The sequence below is a fragment of the Myodes glareolus genome, chromosome 9 (genome assembly GCF_982192425.1).
Source record: "Myodes glareolus chromosome 9, mMyoGla1.1, whole genome shotgun sequence".
Taxonomy (NCBI): Eukaryota; Metazoa; Chordata; class Mammalia; order Rodentia; family Cricetidae; genus Myodes; species Myodes glareolus.
In genome coordinates, this window is record NC_142034.1 from 17,696,622 (window position 1) to 17,719,331 (window position 22,710).

General features: G+C 38.8%; 1 protein-coding gene and 1 pseudogene across 1 annotated transcript in view; one reads left to right on the plus strand and one right to left on the minus strand.

The window, feature by feature from the left end:
• Positions 1-22,710, minus strand: part of Efcab3 (EF-hand calcium binding domain 3) — a 362,829-nt gene that overhangs the window by 177,405 nt on the left and 162,714 nt on the right. The window contains exons 66-76 of the mRNA XM_087909544.1: positions 22,066-22,170; positions 20,908-20,961; positions 19,434-19,538; positions 18,360-18,413; positions 17,100-17,204; positions 14,741-14,794; positions 14,060-14,164; positions 11,418-11,468; positions 9,423-9,527; positions 8,376-8,429; positions 7,635-7,739 (exon numbers count right to left, since the gene is read on the minus strand). Coding sequence (XP_087765670.1) covers positions 7,635-7,739; positions 8,376-8,429; positions 9,423-9,527; positions 11,418-11,468; positions 14,060-14,164; positions 14,741-14,794; positions 17,100-17,204; positions 18,360-18,413; positions 19,434-19,538; positions 20,908-20,961; positions 22,066-22,170 — 897 coding nt within the window. The remainder of the gene's footprint in view (positions 1-7,634; positions 7,740-8,375; positions 8,430-9,422; positions 9,528-11,417; positions 11,469-14,059; positions 14,165-14,740; positions 14,795-17,099; positions 17,205-18,359; positions 18,414-19,433; positions 19,539-20,907; positions 20,962-22,065; positions 22,171-22,710) is intronic.
• On the plus strand, positions 4,651-6,260 carry LOC125407978 (cytochrome b-c1 complex subunit 2, mitochondrial pseudogene; annotated as a pseudogene).

Below are 22,710 nucleotides of genomic sequence, written 5' to 3' on the forward strand. Positions count from 1 at the left end.
AAAAGGACTTATAACCTGTTTTTCTAGTCAGAAGACTGGAAACTGGAGGTGATTTACAGCCTGGTGGTCTGCATTATTTAAAGGGCCAGGCCAAATCAAGTTCCCATACCAGGACCGGAGGTAGTCAGTAGTTTAAATAACCCTTACATTATCTGTATAGTCAGGGACTCCCCCAAGCTCCCACAACCAGTACCAAAAAACTTCTGTTCTATCTGTGTGACTGAGACCATGCCAGATCCTTCCCTAGATCTTTAAGCAAATACAGGGAGTCTATCTCTAGAACCCATCTTCTTAGAAGAAATCACATGTAGTTTTGATGTAATTATGCTTCTTCAAGCACTTGGGGATTGTATTACACCAGAAAAATTTCCCCGAATTGTACCATGTTTAAATATGCTGGTAATAAGTTGCCTGGCATAACAGCCTGGCTAAGCTGAGCTGAACCAAGCTTTCATTTTCACTTCTTTGAGGATTGTTTCACTGCTGACCGTGATGCCTACAGGGGACCTCTCCCTGTAGAAATGGGTTAATCAAGATGTGAGAGTTAGCCAGTAAGAGACTAGAACTAATGGGCCAGGCAGTGTTTAAATGAATACAGTTTCTGTGTAATTATTTCAGGTAAAGCTAGCTGGGTGGCTGGACGCAGCCCACTGCTCCTTTTACAAATCTCAAATAACATGACTGCTCTATCTTTGAAGCAACTGTACTCACTTTGCCATAGGCAAAATTTCAGTGTTATTTTCATTACTTTTATGTATTTCATCATTAAATATTAGTTTGTCAGTCAGGCAGTCCCCAAGAAGCTGTGTGGTGTTTCTAGGAGTCACAGGAATCACTGAGAGCTACTGGCTTTGCCACACTTCCACAGAGTGACTCACAAGAAATTAACTGTACCAAAGAGATTCACTTTATTTATACAGAAAAAAAGGTAAACCAACATGGCATCAGGCCTAGACTTCTACTGTCTTATAGAACAACACTGATCAAGATGGGCAAGGTGACAGGTGGTGAACATAGAGGATTATTCTGCAGCCAGTAGATCATGCCAAGACACGGTTAAGCTAGTTTTGAAAAATTTCTTGCCTCTGAAAATGGTCTGTCAGTTACTCAAGGCCTAACCAAAGTTGGTTGCTCCAACGTTGCAAAATGAGACTTTGAGTGATTGCTCAGGTAGCCAGTTGTCTCTGTCATTTGTTGAACATTTTGGAAGTGGCTTGATTGTTCTTCCTGATTACTCAAGTAATATTATTTCCCTTCTCGGGTCTTCCTTGGGGTTGAAGACTAGATAGTTGTAGTTACTTTCCTCTCATGACTTGGTCAAGTTATTTATATACAAGACTTAAACTCATTAGAATAGGATAATTATTGAAACATTTATCACGTTTCTTGCTTGATATTGTTTATGCTGGTTATAATTCTAATTTTTATACCTGGTATTTGTGCTTATTGTATATAACTTTGTATTAGGCTTAGGACTTTCTTATTTAAACAAAAGGGGGAGGTGCTGTAGGAATTCCTACCGCCAGTAGCCTTTAAGTTACCTGCCCACTTGGGTGTAGCCCCTTATACTATATATGCCAATGTAAAATGCCTATCCATCCCTTTTCCGGCTGTGGGATTCAGTTGCTGTTCCCTGTTCCAGCAGAGGATTGTGATCTGTGAGTCTAATCCTAAATAAATAACCTTTTATTATACTCAATTATGAGCTAGTGTGGGATTTCTTTTAAGCATCCTTCTTCAGGAAAAGTTTTGTTATTTTATATGTATAAATGAATCTGTGCCTATATATTTTCTTGCAAACACAGGGCTGTGCAGAATTGCCTCAGGCTCCACTCAATATGTAAGTACATGTGGCCACTACATATTAGTTTCTGACTGGACTTGAATGTGTGAATATACTATGTTCTCTATGTCTTGATTATAGATTAATAACTTATTGAGTATGGATAAAAGTCTGTAACATCTGTAACTAAAAGTTAACTTGAAATTTGTAACTTGGGGTTAGATCCATTCAGAAAAACACGTGGCTTGCTGCCATCTTAACTAAGGCCAATCACACGGGTGATCGTCATTTTGACTAGGGTTGAAAAGGACAGGTGCCATGGCTTCACCATCATCTTGATTGAGGACGACTATGTGATATGAGCCAGCCAAAGAGACATCAGGTCTCAAGAGATGCTTTTACATTGGGATAAGAATTTGTATAATTCCTGTCATGTCTTAACCAGGTTTATAAAGATAGGATTTTAAAAAATACTTGTTTAATGAGGTACTAAAGCTTCCATATGCAAGAACGTATCTTGCTAGCACCAAGCTTGTGACAAAAAAAAAAAATGAATCCACTTGGTATTGATTTTAGAGACACGGATTGTTTACACTGTTAGAACTTGGTATTGATTTTAGAGACACGGATTGTTTACACTGTTAGAACTTGGTATTGATTTTAGAAACAACGGATTGTTTACACTGTTAGAACTTGGTTTTGCCTTACGCAGATTATGGTTATGCTCTATGTCTTCACTCTTGAAATAAAAATGGTACTTTATTTTGGTATTACCAGAGCACAGTTAAAAGATTTTAAACTTCTTTAAAAGAAAATTTTAGAGTTTTAGAGAAAATTAAAAAACTGGATTGGTGTGGGAGGTCCGTCTGTATATATGTTGCTTTTATAGGTTAATAAATAAAGAAGCGGCCTCCTACTACACTGTCTACTGAATCTTCTGGGTCTGGCAGTCAAAGGTTGATGCTGCCCTTCAGACCTCTGGCTCAAAGACCATGGAGGAAGCTGGGGTAGCTGTCTAGGTAGCCAGTAAGTCTCTATCATTTTGATCAGTCCTTTTCAAATCTCTGATGGTGTTTGATGACTAGGCTAATGATAGCTTCTCCAGTTAACAGCTCCTTCCCCCAAGGCCATAGCCACCTTGTTAGTTCATTAGTCAGTGCATTTGTTAGTTAAAGCTAACAAAGACAGAGAGGTTTGCCTTGTCACAGGTTTCATATTAAAGGATAAACAGGTTTCATGTTTAACTTTCCACTAAAGAAACATGCTTGGCTATGACTGGTTTCAGTAATAATTATTTGTGTCTCTAAAGCTGATTGGATACAAAAAATGGTCTAGGATATAAATGCTTAAATTGTGATTTTAAAATGACCAAGGTATGTAAGTATAAGTTTTAGGGGTCTGAGGGCATAAAGGCTTGGGTTGTGAGGATCACAGAATGTATTTTGAGGTGGGTGGTTGTATTTGTGAGGGTATAAGAGGGTAGCTTAAAAATACATAAAATATTTCTGATTTCTTTCCCTCACTATGCTATTGTTACATTAAGACTTCAAAAGCTCCCAATTTACTCAGGAGATCTTGTCTTTTTCTACTTCCCACGTAGATTAGATCTATGTATGTCTTTCTTAGTGTCTTCATTGTTGTCTAAGTTCTCTGGGATTGTGATTTGTAGGCTGGTTTTCTTTGCTTTATGTTTAGAAATCACTTATGAGTGAGCACATGTGATAACTGTTTTTCTGTGTCTGGGTTACCTCACTCAAAATGATTTTTTCTAGCTCCATCCATTTTCCTGCAAAATTCAAGATGACCTTGGGGGAGGGTTAAAGGGGAGGGGAAACACAGGGAGAGGAGCAGAGAAAAATGTAGAGCTCAATAAAAATCAACAACAACAAAAAAGACTTCAAAAGCTTAGAGTTTTGACCTTTAGCAGCAGAATTCTGCTAGGCTGTTACTCTAGCCTGGATAAAGCACTGCTGCCAGTCAGCCCCAGGCTCAGGATTTTAGGTTCCCTTTGGTTGTCTTCTAAATGTAGATCTCCTCACACTGTTTCCCCTTTTGCTCCTTTTTCTCTTTTATTGAGCCCCGCTACCCCCTTTTTCTCACTTATTACTTACACTTTATTAACTTTCATATTTTATTCTGCCACATTTTTACTGTCTCCTTCTCCATGCTGACAGACGGTGTAGTAATTGGTGTAACTGATTTTAGCTTTATTTCTATATTTGGTTTGTTCTGGTGTTGCTGTTTCAGTGATTTCTCCTTTCTCTCAGTGGTAATGGACATTGAGCCCACAAGAGAAGAATGGTCACTAAGGAGATCCCTATATGAAACTTGAAAGAGCTGTCCATCTGAATACATGTACAATCTCAACACAAAGATAACCAAAATGAAAATTCAGTCTATCACAGTGAGCAGGGCACCATGGGGTAGACCATGACAGCTCACGGTAGCTGAGGAGGGGGAAAAGGAGACTCATGTCCCCCTCCCCTTTTGTTCAGTGGGACGCTGTGACCCACATTTAGGGGTGTCTTTGCTCCTCAATCATCTCTGGGAATACCTACACACACACACCACAGTGTGTATCCCCATCACCTGGGTAATTATCAATACAATCACAATCAAGTTGACAGTGAAGATCTGCAATCACAAGGTGACCTTGTCACATGTACTGGGGGAATGGGAAGAACACCGACAAAAGGAGAGAATGAGTCTGACCAGTGGGTTACACTAGGGCTTGTGTGTCTGACTGGAGGTTTGAAGTTAAAGAATAAATGAGAGTTTTCCAGCGAAATGAGCACATGCATCATCCAAGAAGAAATTTTTTTAAAATGCCATAAGCAAAATTAAAGACAAGAGATTAAAAATCCTTGCATATATGTGTAATTAAGACTGTGAAAGGAGGACACCATCTTTCTTCGCTCCCGGCGGCAGTGACCGTGGGAAAGGGCACACACTAGAGCCATGAAGTTCCTCAGCTGGGCTGGGTCCTTCTCGAGATTTTATTCCCTCAAAGTTGCCCCGAAGGTTAAAACTTCAGCCGCCCCTGGAGGAGTGGCTCTGCAGCCCGAGGATCTTGAGTTCACCAAGTTACCTAATGGTTTGGTGATTGCTTCTCTGGAAAACTATGCTCCTCTACCAAGAATTGGCTTATTTGTTAAAGCAGGGAGTAGATATGAGGACTCCAACAACTTAGGAACCACTCATTTACTACGTCTTGCATCTAGTTTGACTATCAAAGGAGCTTCATCTTTCAAGATAACCTGCAAAATTGAAGCAGTTGGTGGTAAATTAAGTGTGACTGCAACACGGGAAACCATGGCTTACGCTGTAGAAGGCACGCGAAATGATATTGAAATCCTGATGGAGTTTCTGCTCAATGTCACCACAGCACCAGAATTTTGCCATTGGGAAGTAGCTGACCTTCAGTCTCAGCTAAAGATTGACAAAGCTGTTGCCTTTCAGAATTCACAGACTCGTATCATTGAGAAGTTGCATGATGCTGCCTACAAGAATGCCTTGGCTAATCCCTTGTATTGTCCTGACTATAGGATGGGGAAAATTACATCAGAGGAGTTACATTTCTTTGTTCAGAACCACTTCACAAGTGCAAGAATGGCTTTGGTTGGACTTGGTGTGAGTCATTCTGTCCTAAAACAGGCTGCTGAACAATTTCTCAACATGAGGGATGGCCTTGGTTTAGCTGGTGCAAAAGTCAAATACCGTGGAGGTGAAATTCGAGAGCAAACTAGAGACAACCTTGTCCATGCTGCTAATGTAGCAGAAGATGCTGCCATTGGAAGTACAGAAGCAAATGCATTCAGTGTACTTCAGCATCTTCTTGGTGCTGGACCACATATCAAGAGGGGCAACAATACCACCAGCCTCCTAAGCCAGAGTGTTGCCCAAGGAAGTCAGCAGCCTTTGGATGTTTCTGCATTTAATGCCAACTACTCAGATTCTGGGCTCTTTGGAATCTACACTGTTTCCCAAGCTGCAGCTGCTGGAGATGTTATCAAGGCTGCCTACAACCAAGTAAAAGCAGTTGCTCAAGAAAACCTTTCCAGTGTAGATGTCCAAGCTGCCAAGAACAAGCTGAAAGCTGGATACCTGATGTCTGTGGAGACTTCAGAGGGTTTCCTGAGTGAGATTGGGTCACAAGCTCTAGTTGCTGACTCTTACATGTCTCCACCCACCTTCCTTCAACAAATTGACTCTGTAGCTGATGCTGATATCATAAAGGCTGCAAAAAAAGTTTGTTTCTGACAAGAAGTCAATGGCTGCAAGTGGAAACTTGGGACACACACCTTTTCTTGATGAGTTCTAACAAGTGTTTTCTCAACCCAGACCAGCAAACACATCAAAGTCGGGTCTCTTTAATTTAACATTTGACATTTTTCTCAATGAAGTACTTAAGAGTATAAATATGGATAGTTATTCCCAGCTTCCTTAAAACAAATAAAGCATTGTGTGTAAAAAAAAAGACTGTGAAAGGATTTGATTCTTATGTCTAAAGGGCAAGAAAGCATGATCTTGAAAACTCTAGATGGTCATGTAAAGGCACGTTCTCTGATAGGTCTGAACACATCCCTGAGAAACAATGTGCTAACTATCTGAATTAGGTCTGAATTTCAGCTCAATCATTCCAGTAGCACAGTGGACAACATTTCACAGAGGGAGCGGGAGGCAAGGCAGAGGGAGGGGAAGGCAGCAGTGGCGATGGAGAGGCAGCTCAGTGGCTAAGATTACTTACAGCTGTGGCAGAGAACCCACGTTCAAGTTGGGTGGCTCACAACTGCCTGTCATTCCAGTTCCGGGGTATCTGATGCTTTCTTCTGGACTCTGCAGCCACTACACTCACACGTGTGTAGTTACACACTCACAGACACACATAATTTAAAACTTAAATAAATCTTCAGAAATGAGGCTGGAGTGATGGTTCAGTAGTTTCTTCTAGAGAAATAACCCCCAGTACCCATATAATAGCTCACAACTGTCTATAATTCTAGTTCCAAGAGATCTAACACCCTCTTCTGGCCTCATATATATAATGCACAAACATACATGCAGGTAAATCAACCCATACACATAAAATAGAGTTTAAAAAAATAATAAGCTGAGAAAAAAGCACAAAAGCATTTTAAGACCAATCTGCTTAAGACCAGATTTTAAGACCAGGTGATGAGGGCATCACCTGGAGGTGACCGTCTTGAAGCACGGTCAGTGCTAGTAGAGGAGCAGAACTCACGGAAAACTAAGGAAACACACATGTGCCTTTGAGGCAACTGTGGGAGGAAGGGAAAGAATGGCAAAGAGGATGACACTGTAATTAAGTTTGGATGAGTAAGAGGCGAGTGGTTACCAACTCAGAAGAAGGCAGCTTGAGAGGCAAGAAAATGAGTTTCCACTTGGAAATGCGGAGACTGAGTTTCTAAAGGCTCACTCGAGAGGCGAGGTCTGGCTGGCATACAGCGGTACGAGTCAGAGGCTCGGCATAGACTGGAATGGAGATGAGGACCACAAAGCTCACATGTGATGGGATAAAACACCAAAGGACTGGCTGAGGACTGTTCTTTATTGAGGTCATGATTTCCTTTGAGTCTTGTGTTTTACTCTCTGAATAGCTGTTGTTCCTTAGCATCCACCCCCCATTTTTGGGGGGGAGGGGAGGTTAGATAGCAAACCTAGCTTTACTCTCAGGTGTACCTTATCTACTTTGAAATGGGACTGATGACTTTGGGTTTTAATGAAATAATAGAATGCCTTTTTATGTTCCTCCAATGTCTTTTTGACAGAAAAAACCTTTAGAAATCCTGTATAGCTTAGTAGAGACACACAACAGTTCCATAACGCTCACCGTCAACTGGCAGAGCTTCCTGCAGGTCTTTAAGCTCCACCTCTGTGAGTTCAATCCCCATATTGTCCAGGATGTTGTCATTGTTGTTGACATCAACTTTCCCTCCTTGGAAAAACATTACATTAGAAATGTACAAAAGTGAATAATTTAAAACATTATTTCAACAATCACATACCATTGCTTGACTTAATGAGCAAATGCTAATATTAAAATGAAAAAACTTAATGATTAACATATTTATACTATTGTTCTGACTCACAATATGAACACTAAAACACCAGTCTGACTTTGTGTTCAAGAGAGCAGATAAAGTCAGTGGAGTTAAGACATTAAAATCAGAAGCTGTCCCCTAGGGTTTGCTATTGAGCCAAACCCACCGGAAAAGCCTCACCCTCTTTGCCAGCTGGACTTTTGAACAATAAAGCTTACTTGTGTTTTCCAAAGCTTTGAGTTTATTATTACCACTATTGCTTGTTTAATTGACAAAAACAAACAAACAAAAACCCAGAACTACCTGAAGCAATTCTTTTGGAGTAAAATTTGGGAAATTCCAAATTTATTTTGGTTTAAGCAAAGATACATCTAAGGCACAATTTGGTAAACTACATATATTCTTAAAAATGTATTAAGCATAAATAGGAAATGGCCTATGAGTAAGAAACATTTCATATAAAATGAGTTACTATCTATACCATAAAATTTTTGAGAAAATTCTCTTTTCTTGCTAATTCTCTAACTTACCTTTGAGAGACTTCACTTCATTCAACAATCTTTTCTGAAAAACCATTTCAGCATCTACAATAAAGTAATATTTATTATATATTTTTATAATATAAAATCGCAAAATTTTATCATGCATTTATTTGTCATGGATACTAATGTTTTATTTCACAGCAGAAATATTAAAGACTTACACTATGATTACACAGAATTATATATCTATGTAAATTATATATCTATGTAAATATCTAAGGATAAATTACATATCCTTAGATATTTGCATCACATTGCCCTCAAATATAAATGAATTTGAGATCAAGAAACTTCTGCTTTCTGATAACTCTCCAAAACCTGGCACTGGATGCCATTTTCAGTTGTTCTGTGGTGTGTGGAACATAGGCACATTTGATAAACTTCTGCAATACCGAAATACATGCTTTTTTTCCTTTTCTTTTCCTTCCTAGTTTCTCATGCTTTATTTTCCTCTGTATTTTCTAGTTTATGCAACCTTTTTTATGTAGCCTTTTGCATAGCCCTTAGTAGTACGTAGGACTTATGGCTGAGTTTATACTCCAGAATTTTTCACAGGGAATTAGAGTTTCCTCCATGTCCCGGGCAATGCCTTGGTGAAGCCCCTGTTTGCGTCTTTGAGGCTTACCGTTGGTGTGGGAGAATTGTCTGTATTCTGTCCATCAAGTTTTAAATAAAAGCTGATTGGCTAGGCAGGAAGTATAGGTGGGTCAACCAGACAGAAAGTAGAGGTGGGGTATAAGAACAGGAGTATTCTAGGAAGCAGGAAGCTCCCTCCGCATTCCTGCCCAGACCACAGAGAAGCAAGATGTAACCTGTCCCCCCCCCCCCCCTGGAAAATGTACTGAGACACGTGGCTAACATAGATGAGAATAATGGGTTAATATAAGCTACAAGAGCTAATAAGAAGATTGAGATAGTGGGCCAATCAATTTATAACCTAATGTAGACTCTGTGTGATTTTCTTTTGGGCTTGCCGGCTTGTTGGGGTACCGGGCGTGACAGAAACCCCAACAGGCAGGCCTTCATGTTACATACCGTCCACAGGCAGGCTTTCCTGCAGCTTGGAGAGCATCTCTTCTCTCAATTCAATACCCATGCTTCCCAGAATGTCTTGTAGATCACTGAGAGCAATCTTGTTACCTTTGAAAACACAGCAGTATTGGCATTAGGAAAACCAGATATTTAACTGTACTTGTAAGGCATAAAGTCTAATGTTAAAATAACATTTGCCTACATAAAATCAATGAAAGAGGCATTGAAATATTGTCCCCACTGTTAGTTTGAAAAAGAGACTTTCTAATTTTGGAGACTTGACCAAGTGGCAGGAATAAATGTAAATATAGCTCAGAAAATTAGATGCCTAATCAGAAATAACCAGACAGTTCTGCAAGTATAATTCTTTTGATTTAAAAGTACAAGACTTAATGTTTCAAGGTGGGTGGTGGTGGAGCACGCCTTTTAGTCCCAGCACTTAGGATACAGAGACAGGTGGATCTTGGAGTTCAAGGCCAGTCTGGTCCACAGCACCAGTTCCAGGACAGCCATGTGCTATGGGACAATGGTCTTGTACCCTGTCACCTGTATTGTTTTAATAAAACGCTGATTGGCCAGTAGCCAGACAGGAAGTATAGGTGGGGTGATCAGGCAAAAAGTAGAGGCAGGGTGACAAAAACAAACAAAAGAATTCTAAAAAGAAAAAAGACTCAGTCTGCAGTCATCATCCAAACACAGAAAAAGCAAGATAAAAAGCCTCACTAATAAAAGGTACCAAGCCACGCGGCTAACACATAAAAATTATGGGTTAATGTAAAATGTAAGAGTTAATAAAGATCCTAAGTCAATAGGCCAACCAGTTTATAATTGATGTAGACCTCTGTGTGCTTCTTTGGGACTGAATGGCTGTGGGACCTGGTGGGACAGAAACCTCTGTCAACAGTTATGGCTGCACGGAGAAATCCCGTCTCAAGAAAACTAAAATAAATCAATAAAACTAATGTTCCTCACAGTAGCAGAAACATTTTGGGTCTCCAAAATTGTTTGTTTGTTTATGATACAGGGTCTTACTATGTAATCTTGGTTCTCCTAGAACTCACTATGTAGACCAATATGGCCTTGAATTCACAAAGATTCTCCTGTCTATGTTTCTTGAGAGTGGGATTAAAGATGTATATCACCATGCTCAGTACATGTTGGGATTAAAGATGTATGTCACTATGCCCAGTACATATCTCCACATTTGCTATGTATGGTTTTCTAGGTTATATGTGTATATTTTACCACAATAATACATGTGCATATTTATATCATAGTAAACAAAATCCCCCATATAGGGTATCTCCAGAGACAAGGAAACTGATGCCAACAGAAAACAAATAGCGTTTCAGCACTAAACTAATGCCTGCTAATGGGGTATCAGAAGCAGTAGCAGATGAATTTTATAACAATTTATTATTTTAAATGTGTATGTGGATGGTGCGTTTGCCTGTGTGTGTGCATGCATATGTTATGTGTGTGTGAGAGTGTATGTGCACGTGCATGCGAGTGTGAGTGTATGTGTGTGCGTGCGTATATGTGTGTGTGTGCACGTGCATGAGTGTGTGGCGTGTGTATGTATGTGTGTGTGTGTGTGTGTGTGTGTGTATGTGTGTGTGTGTGTGTAGGCTGGAGGTTGATTCTGAGGGTCTTCCTCTATTGTTTCCCTCCTCATTCTTCTGTCACTGAGTCTGGGAGACACTGGTGGCTAAACTGGCCCTCTAATGTAACAAGCCCCCAGGGTCTAGCTGACTCTTCAGGTACTTATGAGTACTACATGCCTGACTTCTACACGGATGTTAGGGATTTGAATTCAGTTCCTCATGCTCATATGCCAAACTCTTTATCCACTGAGTCATCTCCCCAACCCACAAAGAAAATCATTCTTTAGCAATGAGTAAAAATGCAGAACTTAAACGCGAGTACATACTACGGATAAAATGCCACTGGAAAGGGCACAGGATGAGAGCGTTTCAGTAGTATGTCAAACGCACCCACCTGTAAAAGCTTTCATTGCCTCGACCAACTTCCTCATTTCAATTTGTCCATCTGGAAGAAAATAAGCATTCACATATGGACATGCTCCTAAGACTCAGACAACATGACTCATGCTATTAAATTAAACAGTATGTAAGCTAGCATTTTAACATACTTTAAATATTTCATAAGCTGAATTAGAGGTAAAAACACTTAAACATGACAAATATAAAAATTCACAATCTATCATCTGTTATCATTCAAAGTAATAAAAAATAAATAATTCATTTTCAGTAATTTAAAAAATGGACAATATTATTTTTATTTTTTTAATTTTTGAGATGATACTACTCTTAAAACATTTATCCCTCCTTCTCCTCCTGATGCTCTTTCATGTCCTTCCTCCCTGCCCTCCTTCAAACTCAGGGCCTCTTTTCCCAGTAATTATTATTGCATGAATGTATGTATATGCATATATAATGTCCTCATTCTGAACAGTGTTATTTGCATATGTGTTCTCAGGGCCAATCATTTGATGTCGGGTAGCCAGGTGGTGTACTTGTCCCTGGGGAAGACTATTTCTTTCATTTCCAGAATCCCTTAACTGCCTGTAGCTCTTCTGTAGGGTTGAGGCCTTGTTGGCTCCCCCTCCACTCTGGCACAGCTACTGGAGTTGTCTCTGTAAAAATGCACTGCTATTAACTATAGAAAACACATTGTACAACTCAATAATGCTCCCACCAAATTGGAATTGTGAACCCTTTAAACATATAACCTCTTCTTTCCCTACCCCAACTTTCTCCAACCTGGCTGCCTCCAGTTTCCCTTTGGTTCTGAGTTATGCTTCTTAAAGCTCCAGCAGGAAGAGAGAGTGACAGAGTCTGCCGTTCTGTGTCTAATTTCCTTGTTGGACTCATTCCTCTCAGGTGGTCTCTCGCAGCAGCCCGAGTGCTGACAGAGGTGGGCTGTGTGTTTAGGGCTTTGTTCCTCTCTTCCAGGTCTCCTGTGAGCGTTTCTATTTCTACGGTGTGGCTTAGAATGTCTCCAATTTTACTACTGATTTGTATATCTTAACTTTCTTATTATTTTCCCTATTAGGCTAGTTGAAGGCTTGTCAATTCTATGTTTTCAAAGCTCAACTCTTAGCTTTGTTGTCTTCCCACTGTGTTTCTAGGCTGTGCTCCACTGATTTGGACTATGCTCTTTCTTTATGGCCTTCTAAATTTTGACTAGAATTCTTTCAAGTTCCCTGAAGCCTAACTCTAGGTTGTCTATTGGGGACATGTCCTCTAAAAGTAGTCAGCAATCTTTCTTCTCTGTCTCCTCCCCTCCCCCTTTCCTTCCTTGCTTCATTGTAACGTAACTGTTTTGAAGTGGAGGTCTTGAACTGGCCTTGATACTTATTATATACATTTGGAAAGTCATGAACTCTCAGACTCCTAAATGTTGAAATTACAGGCATATGCTATCTATGCCCAGCTATGTTTAGTTTTCTTCTTATCTATTTTGTGATTTTGTATATGGTCTTCCTAGAGAATTGCCCATTGCATAAGGAGAATGTGGATTCTGGTGATGCCAGACTATGTGTTCTAAAGCATATGCTTCCTTATTGATTTTCCTGTCTAAATCTGGCCAGTGTGACACTAAAAGTGTTAAAGTCCCCTATGATCACTGTATTCCAGTCTGTTCCTGTCTTCTGCTTTATTAATAGGTACTTTTCACACATGAATCTGCTTCAGTGTTGGGTGCAGATGTATCTAATCTGTATCCTTTATTATAGCTGCTGGTCTTTGTCACAAGCCATGGTGAAAAAAATAGGTGGTACTTCTATCAGTCCCTCCTACTCCTTATCTACACTGCAGTTTGAGTAATTAAAGATAATTTGACAGTTGTGTTCTACCAATTAATTGCCTTTACCAAGATCCAAAGCCCAACTTGTATTCTTCCCTGGCATGCGAACATTTCTTTTTATATTGCAATTTTGAGCATGCCAAATATAATGTACTATTGGTATGAAGTTACCGAATAATTTACAAGATATTCTTATATCAAACCTGAGGGTTTTTGGTTGTTGTTGTTTAGATTTTTCTCAATATCTCCTTGTTGCCAAATACAGCTTGGAAGCTGTCAAAACCACTAAGCCCCACACAAGACCTGTCTCATCACAAGACCTCCCTAGCACGCACAGGGGAGGAGCTGCTAAAGGGTGATGGCTGCTGAAGGAAGAAGAGTCAGTGTCCTCTGGTAATGAGGCCTGTGGGAGGGTGCTCTGGAGAATGGTCCTATACTCATGTGCATATGGGCATCACTAACTGTAGTCAGTGTGTCTTCAAAAAGGAAGTGGAAAGAAGAAAATGAAAGGAAAGAACAGAAAAGAGAAGAAAAGGAAAGAAAAAGAAAGGGAGACATGAAACTGAGAAAAGGTTGGTAGGAAAGCCTCTGGGAAGAGCTGAAGGGGAAAGGGGGAGTGGATATGATCTAAATATATTTTATTCATATATTAATCTACCAAACAATAATCATGAAAATATTAAATTAACGAACAACAACAACAACAAAAAATAAACACTATCACCATCACCACCACAACAAAAACCAACCCAAACCAAACAAAAACTCTTGAGTTCCAGTACTTTTGGGGCTGTTAGACCTTACACACTCACCGTCCACTGGTAAGCTCTTGGTCATGTCCTTCCATTCCGTTTCTGTAACTTTCATCCCCATGTTTTTCATCACCGAGTCCAGTTTGTTGACATCAGCCTTCCCTCCTTATGGGGAAAAAAGAGCATGAAGAAAAATTGATGATAAAATGTGACAAATACACTGACTTCCTGCTTACTCCAGGATTTTCAAGATCCACAGACATCAATTTAAATGTTCAAAACCATAACACAGTGAAAGTAAAATTTCTTTTCTGAGTCTTTTTGAAATAGAATCAATCATGTTTCAGTGGTTTCAGAGATATTAATATCACAGAATGAAACAATAAAATTCCTCTTGGGATTTTAGATAGTGCAATGATCATTTGTTTCTCTGACATCTCCATGAAGTTTTCTAGCTCTGGAACAGATTTTTAGATTGTTAATATTTTTTTTCTAGTCATTGTTCAGATTTCCAATTTATTTCCTGCCACACCGATGACTTGAAGCTCCAGCACAAAATGGCGCACCTATCCTCTGGAGAGTCAAGAGGACAAGGTGCTAGGATGCAGGCAGCCTGATGGCACACGAGGCACAGACAGCAACACAGATTAATAGGAGACAGAAAGACACGCGATGGATTGTAGACTTGGCGATTCAATTACTAGAAAATGTTACAAATGGCAAATACTGCTTTCCACTCACCTTTAAGAGACTTCAGGGTGTCCATCAATCTATTATGGTAGAAATTTCCATCAACTGTAACAAAACCCATAATTTAAGTCAATTTAGGGTGAGTTGGGGTCAACCTCTGGAACCTTAGTCAGTGAACTATTAGTACTAATCATGCTGAAATCCAATCTTAATTTCTGATCATCTCCTTTATTCCCTTCTAGGACATTTCTTACTTTTTAAAAAATCTTGTCTATTGGAATCAAAGTCCTTTGTGGAAGTGAGGAAGAATGGGTTTTGAGTTTTGAGGTTAACATGCTCATATGCTGGAGGGTTTCACCTGCATGTCTGAATGTGCCCCACGTGAATGCAGTGGCCACGGAGGCCACAAGAGGACAGTGGATTCCTCTGGAGCCAGAGCTACAGAGGTTGTGAACAGTCATGTGGGTGCTAATAATTAAACCTGGGCCTTCTGCAAGAGCAGCAAGTGCACTTAGCTACTGAGACATCTCTTCGGCTTTCAAGGTTAATATTTTGACCTCATACAATGGATTACCAGATTTTTTTAAAAAGGTAATTCATATAGATATACATGTGAGAGACAAATTTTAAAACTCTTAGAGGAAAATCCAGGATATTTTTTTATGATTTTGTAGTAGAGATACATAAAAATTCAAATCTTACAAGAAATTTACATAAACTTAAAGAGCATATGTGTCATAATGAAAATGTAAAGCTGTGTCAATACTAGGAATATTTCTAAAATGTAAACAAAAACTTAGGATTTAAAACAGGAGGGCAAAGTGTGGCTGGAGAATAAAGTCTTATGGTGGACAGCTATCCCTATTATCTACTAACCATAGATAATTCCGGCCTACAACAAGAGAGCTAGGCAGTTTTAACAGAGGCAGTAAAGCCTAGGCTATTTGCCATATGGCTTTTTGAGGAAATCATTTGCTTGCTCCTGGCGTGGAATACAAATAACTTTTACAAAGAAGAAAGAAAAATAGATGCCAACTAGCAGAGTATGAGGCCAAAATCACAAGTTGGGCACTTTACAAGGGGTGAAACAGCTTTATAAATAGGTGAAAAGATTCACGATGACAGCAGTTTTTCATATCACAGATCAGCCGGTATTTGGCAATACGGGACACCGGGAACTGAAGAGATTCTTCTGGAGCAGTCATGAGAATATTCTGGGCTCTGTCTTTACGGGCATGGTAGGACTCCCAACTAAATATAGTTACATTTCCAAGGACATTTCTACCCTACAATATTTCTTTGCCTGTTTGACTAAAAGTCTAAAAGTTTAAAGATAATAAAAGAACACAAGAAAGGCTGGTGAAATGACTCAGAGGGTAAAGGCACCTGCTGTCAAGACGGATGACTTGAGTTCAGCCTTCAGGACACACATGGTGGAAGAAGACATGTACAACACGGCATGAGACACACACACATATACACATATAAACACACACACTTAAATATAATAAAAATGTTTTGAAGGAACATAGGGAAAGGTTTGGAAGTAATATGCTTATACCTTGACCATGGATGGTCACAGTACTACGGGTAAAATGTAAGACACACGTGACTTTCTGTCTATCAAACTACTAGCAGAAAAACATGAATGAAAACAACATAGATAGGCTCTTTAAATCACAACAAAAATATATAGAACAAACTACCTAAGAAATGACAATGCAAGTATTAAGTTAAAGGAGGGTTGGTTATTATAACAGGATACACACACACACACACCACAGAATACTTAGAATTTTAAGAAGGTATTTACTAGAAAAATACACACGTTTATTTATTTATTCACCTATCTATCTATCTATCTATCTATCTATCTATCTATCTATCTATCTATCTATCTATCTATCCATCCATCCAACCTGAATGTATGTCTGTGTACTAGGTGTGGCCAGCAGAGGCCAGACATCAGATCCCTGAGACTGTATTTATAGATGGTTGTGGGTGCTGGGACTTGGATCCTGGTCCTCTGCAAGAGCAGCTACTGCACTTTACTGCCTTAGTCATATCACCATCCCCTCTAGAAATATTTTGAAAGCCAGTTTGCTTTTTTTTTTTTTTCCTTTTTGGAAGTGCAACTTACTTAAGTAGTGAAGAATCAAATGAGAATATTATTCCTCATTATTATAAGGGGCATTTGGGGGTATCATTTTATTTTTTCTATATAAAAGCATTATTTTCATCTAAAGAACTGAAGAAAAGTTAAATGGTCCAGTCGGGCTTGTTCACACAGCGAATCTGGGCCATCTGCTGTTACTGTTTCCTGCACATCAGGGTGAAGATGAGAAAAGTCATCATGAGAGAGCTTCTGCCCAAGCTTTCCCAATGGTTAAAGCACTGCTTGCAAGCTTACCGTCCACAGGGAGATTTTCCAACAGGTCTGTGTATTCCTGCTGTGTGAGCTCTACTCCCATGTCTTCTAGAATATTCTTTACTTCTTTGATATTTTCTTCATTTCCTTAAAAGAAGAAGAAAAGTGACAAATTTGCATGTTACTCTGAGACTAGATCATTATTTGTGGGGCCAGAAAGATGGATGAGTAGTAGCTACTCTTCCAGAGAACCTGGGTTTGACGCCCAGTACCCACACGGTGAATCTCAACAGTCTTTAACACCAGTACAGAGTATTTGGTGCCTTCTTCTGAATACCTTGGACACCATGCGTGCATGTGGTGCCCAGACATATGTGCAAGCAAAACACCCATTCATATAAAAAGAATAAGTAAATAAATAAAGTTTTTTGTATCAGAAGCCATGGCATGTGCCTCTAATTCCATCACTCAGGAGGTAGAGCCAAGAGGATCAAAAGTTCAAGCTTAGCATGGTTGCTATAGTTTGAGGTCAGCCTGTGCGATAAAGGGAGATCCTGTTTTAAAAAGTAAAATGAGGGGCTGGAAAAATGGATCAGTGGTTAAGAGCACTGGCTGCTCTTCCAGAGAACCTGGGTTCAATTCTCGGCACCTACAAGACAGCTCACAACTGTCTGTAACTACAGTTCCAGGGAATCCAGCTCCCTCACCCAAATATACATGCAGGCAAAATATCAAAATGCATAAAATAAAAGGAATAAATCATTAAAAAAACTAAAGTAAAAAATGAATGAACAATTGTGACAACTCAGTGCAAACCTCAATTGCTAAATGAACAAAGCACAGGCTCCACCTAACCACTTCTAATGTTGTTAAAAAGACTTCTTTTGTTTTAGTAAATTAGGTGCTTTCAAACAGACATCAAATTATAGCACACAATAAAACATTTATTAAAGAATTCATTTTATATTTTATCCATTTGGACAACTGATTGTAAAGTCAGTTGTTAAATGACTTTGTTATTCAAAGTATGTTTTTTTTTAAACCAAACACTACCTCATAATTTATAATTGTGTATTTTTCAAGAATGGAGAACTAAAGTTACATTAATTTTTAAAAATATAGAGGAAAGAGATCTTTCAGTTAACAAGGAACAGGTAAAGGATTCCCCTTAAGATATGAACAATTCAGAGTGATACTTGTGGCTAGCTAGATATAAGCAAGAGCAAGAGAGGACTCGGGACAGCAAGAGTCTGACCCATGATGAGCGGGGCGGTTGTGGGTTTATAGTAAATCATGTCTCACCTGTGAGTGTCTTCACCTCATCCATCAGGTCCTGGAAATTAACTGTACCGTTGTCTGTAAGGACAGAAATTAGGACACATGCGTTACCAAAGAGAAAAATATGTTAACAAAATTTACTTGACCTAAGCAAATTCTCCCTATTTTGCTCTGAAAACTCATCCTTTAATTTGAATGATTAGCTCTTAGGAAGTCAAGAAATATTAGTCCCTATTTCTTAACTAGGAGGTGATCTTAAGAATGTCAACTTTGTAACAATTTGTTTGATGTGGTTTTCTACTTATGTTTATGTTCTACAATTAAAACACTAAGAAGAATACATGGACTAAAATGCCAATAAAAGAAAAATACTCTTAGGGAAAATTTAGTCCATGAGGTTTACAAAACGTGTGAAGATTCAGGTAGGACGATAAATGGTGAACCAGGTACATGCTAAATAAACACTGTGCTGTGCGTAAGACCCATACAAGCTCTGAACCAGACCAAACCCACTGAGGCAACTTGAAGGCTGGGAGTGTTATAAGATATAAAAAGGACATTTGCTGATAAAATGATTATTTAAATGGAAAGACAACCAGTCTGAATTTGTATGTACTTAATACAGTTTCATATCTGTAAAGCAAAAATTGATAAAAATTACAGCTTTAGACTAACCCATAGTCTTATGCTTGCTAGCTGTTCTCAGTCCATTTCTGCCAGATGATTGTAACCCTGCTTTGATGATGCTACTTTCTGCTCATTTGTTCTTTCACTTGGGAGCCTCACAGAAAGGAATGCTCCTCACTCCCTGAAACTGTTTTTATTGGGGTCTCCAGCGGACTTCTGTAACAGGGCTTCGACAGTTGGTTTCTGCTGGATGCTTTGAGCACTTTATTTGATGTCTGTCTCTCTGTCTGTCTCTTACTTTAGACTGTAATACACTTAATAAATTCCAATAATTTGATCCCAAACTGAAATTTTCATTTGTAAATTAAAAATAAAAACCTTTAGAAAGCTCAGCGAGGTACAAAAGAAAAGTTCAGTGAACTAGTTTGCAAGTGATGCCCTGCGCTGGCGGAAGAGTTAACTACAGCTCACCGCTATCCGGTAGGTTTTCTTTCAGACGGGCAAGCTCCTTTTCTGTAAGTTTGATCCCCATGCCTTCTAGAACAGTGTCTATTTTGCTTTTTTTAACTTTTCCTCCTTAGAAAAAGAGATATAAAGAATGAGAAAATACAGTAAACTAATAGAAGTTTTTAGTATTAGAAATATGTTAGCTGCGTTATATTAAAATACAAAGAAGGCATAATACATTTCTAGATACTAATATTGCTTTTAAATATGAATGAATACCTTTAGAATTCTGTACTAAATGATTTTAAACTGGAAAAACTCCAAGTTTAACAGAAGAAAATTAATGAAATGCACAGCAAAGGGACTTAGAAACAAGTAGCAATTGTTTCCACAGATACTTTGAGATTTCAAGAGACCTGGTTTATCCACGCTTGAAGATAGTATTTGAGTATGTAATATTAAAAATAGGAAAAACTTCTATTAGTTTAAAAATACATCTCTCTATATATAAACTACCTGAGATGATATCAGAGAGGACCTAAAGAGACTGGTTCTAAAGCTGAGCATGGACTGGGGATGGTAGTGTGTGGAGAGGAAAAGCAGGGCCAAAAGATTAGAGAAGCTGGAAGGTCACATGGGACCCCTGGGACAAGAGCGCTACCAGTGAGGGCGAACAGTGAGGCTCCTGGCAACCACTGCTTCATTTTTTAATGGCGACATTCAATTTACTTAATGATAACATTTTCAAATTATAAAATGTGAGGCATACTAAATTCTTCAAGGATATTTTGAAGAATCTTCCAAAAGGCCTGGGAATGCCAGGAAACCTCCTTCCTATAACTGGAGTGTTCCTCTCAGCAGGTGTCAAATGCAGTGCTCCAAGTTCTTTACCCCAAGTCCCTCCTTTTTTCTGAAGTAATCAGTGGGAAATTTGGAGGGGGAAACCCCTTAGTTATAACCTTATGTGTTTCTCTACAGTTTTTCTTAGCTAGATGTCACTATAACATGTTCTAGTTAAACAAATAAGGAAACAATGGACTTTGTTTTACCAGGCTCGTCAGGTAAGGCACTTGCCACTAAGCCTCATGACTTGAATTTCACCCTCTAGGACCCCTACATGGCAGAAGGAGAGCTCCAACTCCCACAGGTTGTTTTCTCACCTCCTCATGTACACCACGCACATTCTCAACAAAACTAAGTTCCTTTAGAAGGAAAATAATGCTTAATATTTCTAATGGGGGTGTGATTAATCTGGGTCACCCGTACTTCTCTAGCTAATTCCAGTCATTCTTGTCATGGTTTATATATCTATCTAGAATTCAAACGACAATTTTGACAGTTTATTTTGAAAAATATAAGAGATTGCGGGACTGTTTACAAAGAGATAAGTCATTATAGAGGAAAAAACATTTGTAATAAAGAAGGTACATTCAGAAACTATGGTATGATAAGTCTAAAAACAACTTAAACATCAATTCTCAAGCTTCTTGTTTCTCACCTTTGAAAGACTTTACCCCATTCAATAATCTGTTTTTATAGATCTTCCCAGATTCTATAATGAAAAACATCAAATGTCAAGTAAAACGTGATACAGATGCTCATAAAAATATACATTTCTGCCGGGCGGTAGTGTCTCAAGCCTTTAATCCCAGCACTCAGGAGGCAGAGGCAGGTGGATCTCTGTGAGTTCAAGGCCAGCCTGTTCTTCAAAAGCTAGTTCCAGGGAAGGCTACAAAGCTACAGAGAAACCCTGTCTCAAAAAAATAAAAAAAAAATACATTTCTTTCTTTCTCCTTATTCTAGCCATTTTTATTAGCTTTTTTTCTAGGTGTGATCACTGTAGCATAGGCTGCCCTTGAACTCACACTTCCTGAGTTCTGGTGTTAGAGGTCTGTGCAAACACACTCAGCTACACACACTTCTCACTTTCAGGAGGAATTTTTATTATTTATTGAACAAGTGTATTTTTATGCCCCAATAAAACCTGAAGAATGTAGAAATGAGAACAATCAGTCCGACAGACTATGCAATTTAAACACTTCATATAATTTATTTATTTTAGAATTCTATACATGAATACAATGTATTTTTATCACGGCCACCTGCCTTGAACTCCTTTCTGTGCCCTTTTCTTAAATTTATGTCATCTTCCTCTACAACTACTATTGCCATAGATATTGCTTTCTATATCCTACTGAGTCTCATCGGTGCTCCCAAGTATGTGTGGACACACAGTTACCACTTCAAGATGGGCAAGCTATCTGCAGGCTTGACCTTGGACAAAACTGATCCTCCCAGCCTCAGCAGCCTTTGACCCCGTAGCTCATAAACTCTCTGCAGAATAGCCGTCTGCACCTGAGAAGACTTTAATAGGCTCAACTACACTGATGCTCACTTTTAACTTTCATTTTGCTTCTTTCGCCCAATTCTAAAAATTGCTTATTTCAGCAGCTTCTTTTCTCCTGAGGCCAGCATTGCACCTGGCTAGAGGGGTTGACAGTGCAATGCCTGCTAACGTCTGACATCCTGGATTAGGAGTGAGAGGGTCTTTCTATGCACAGCATAAACTTTATTTATAAAATGTTTAAAATACTATGTATCAGAAGAGGAACTTCCCCCAGCCCTTCAAAATTAAGCTCCCGTCTTCACGACTTACCGTCCACAGGAAGCTCTCTTATCAGCTTCATTTGTTCCTTGTCTGTCAGCTCAAGGCCCATTTTGCTCATCATAGCAGGAAGAAATCTCACGTCAACCTTTGGTCCTTTGAAAAGTATGAAATATTGTCATCCAAAACTATACAATAATTATTTCAAGAAGCAATATAAATGCTAAAGAAGGGTTTTTTATATGAAGAAAAATTAAAAACAGTAATATATATATATATACACAGAATCAAGAGGGATCACGTGTCATATTTAATGGCTTACATAGAAATGTTGGTACATATTTTATGATCTGAGGATGAGTCAAAAGAGAAGGGAATAAATCATATCTGAATGACTCCAATTAATTAAGATATCAGAATCAGTTCATTTATTCATCTTAACCAGAAAGTACGATATATTGTCTTTCTTTCTGTTTTTTGATAAATTATGTTTTTTGCTTCTGACATAGATAATAGCATTGTCTTTTATGGTTATTACTTGATATAGTTGGGTTTGGGTGTTTATAATAATGCTCCAGTAAATGATACTGCCAAAATAAATGCCCTAGAAAGCTTGGGAGCTAATGTTCTACACATTTAACCAGCATAAGAGCAAACTGTAGGACAAAAACACACACTTTATCAAGAAAATGTTAA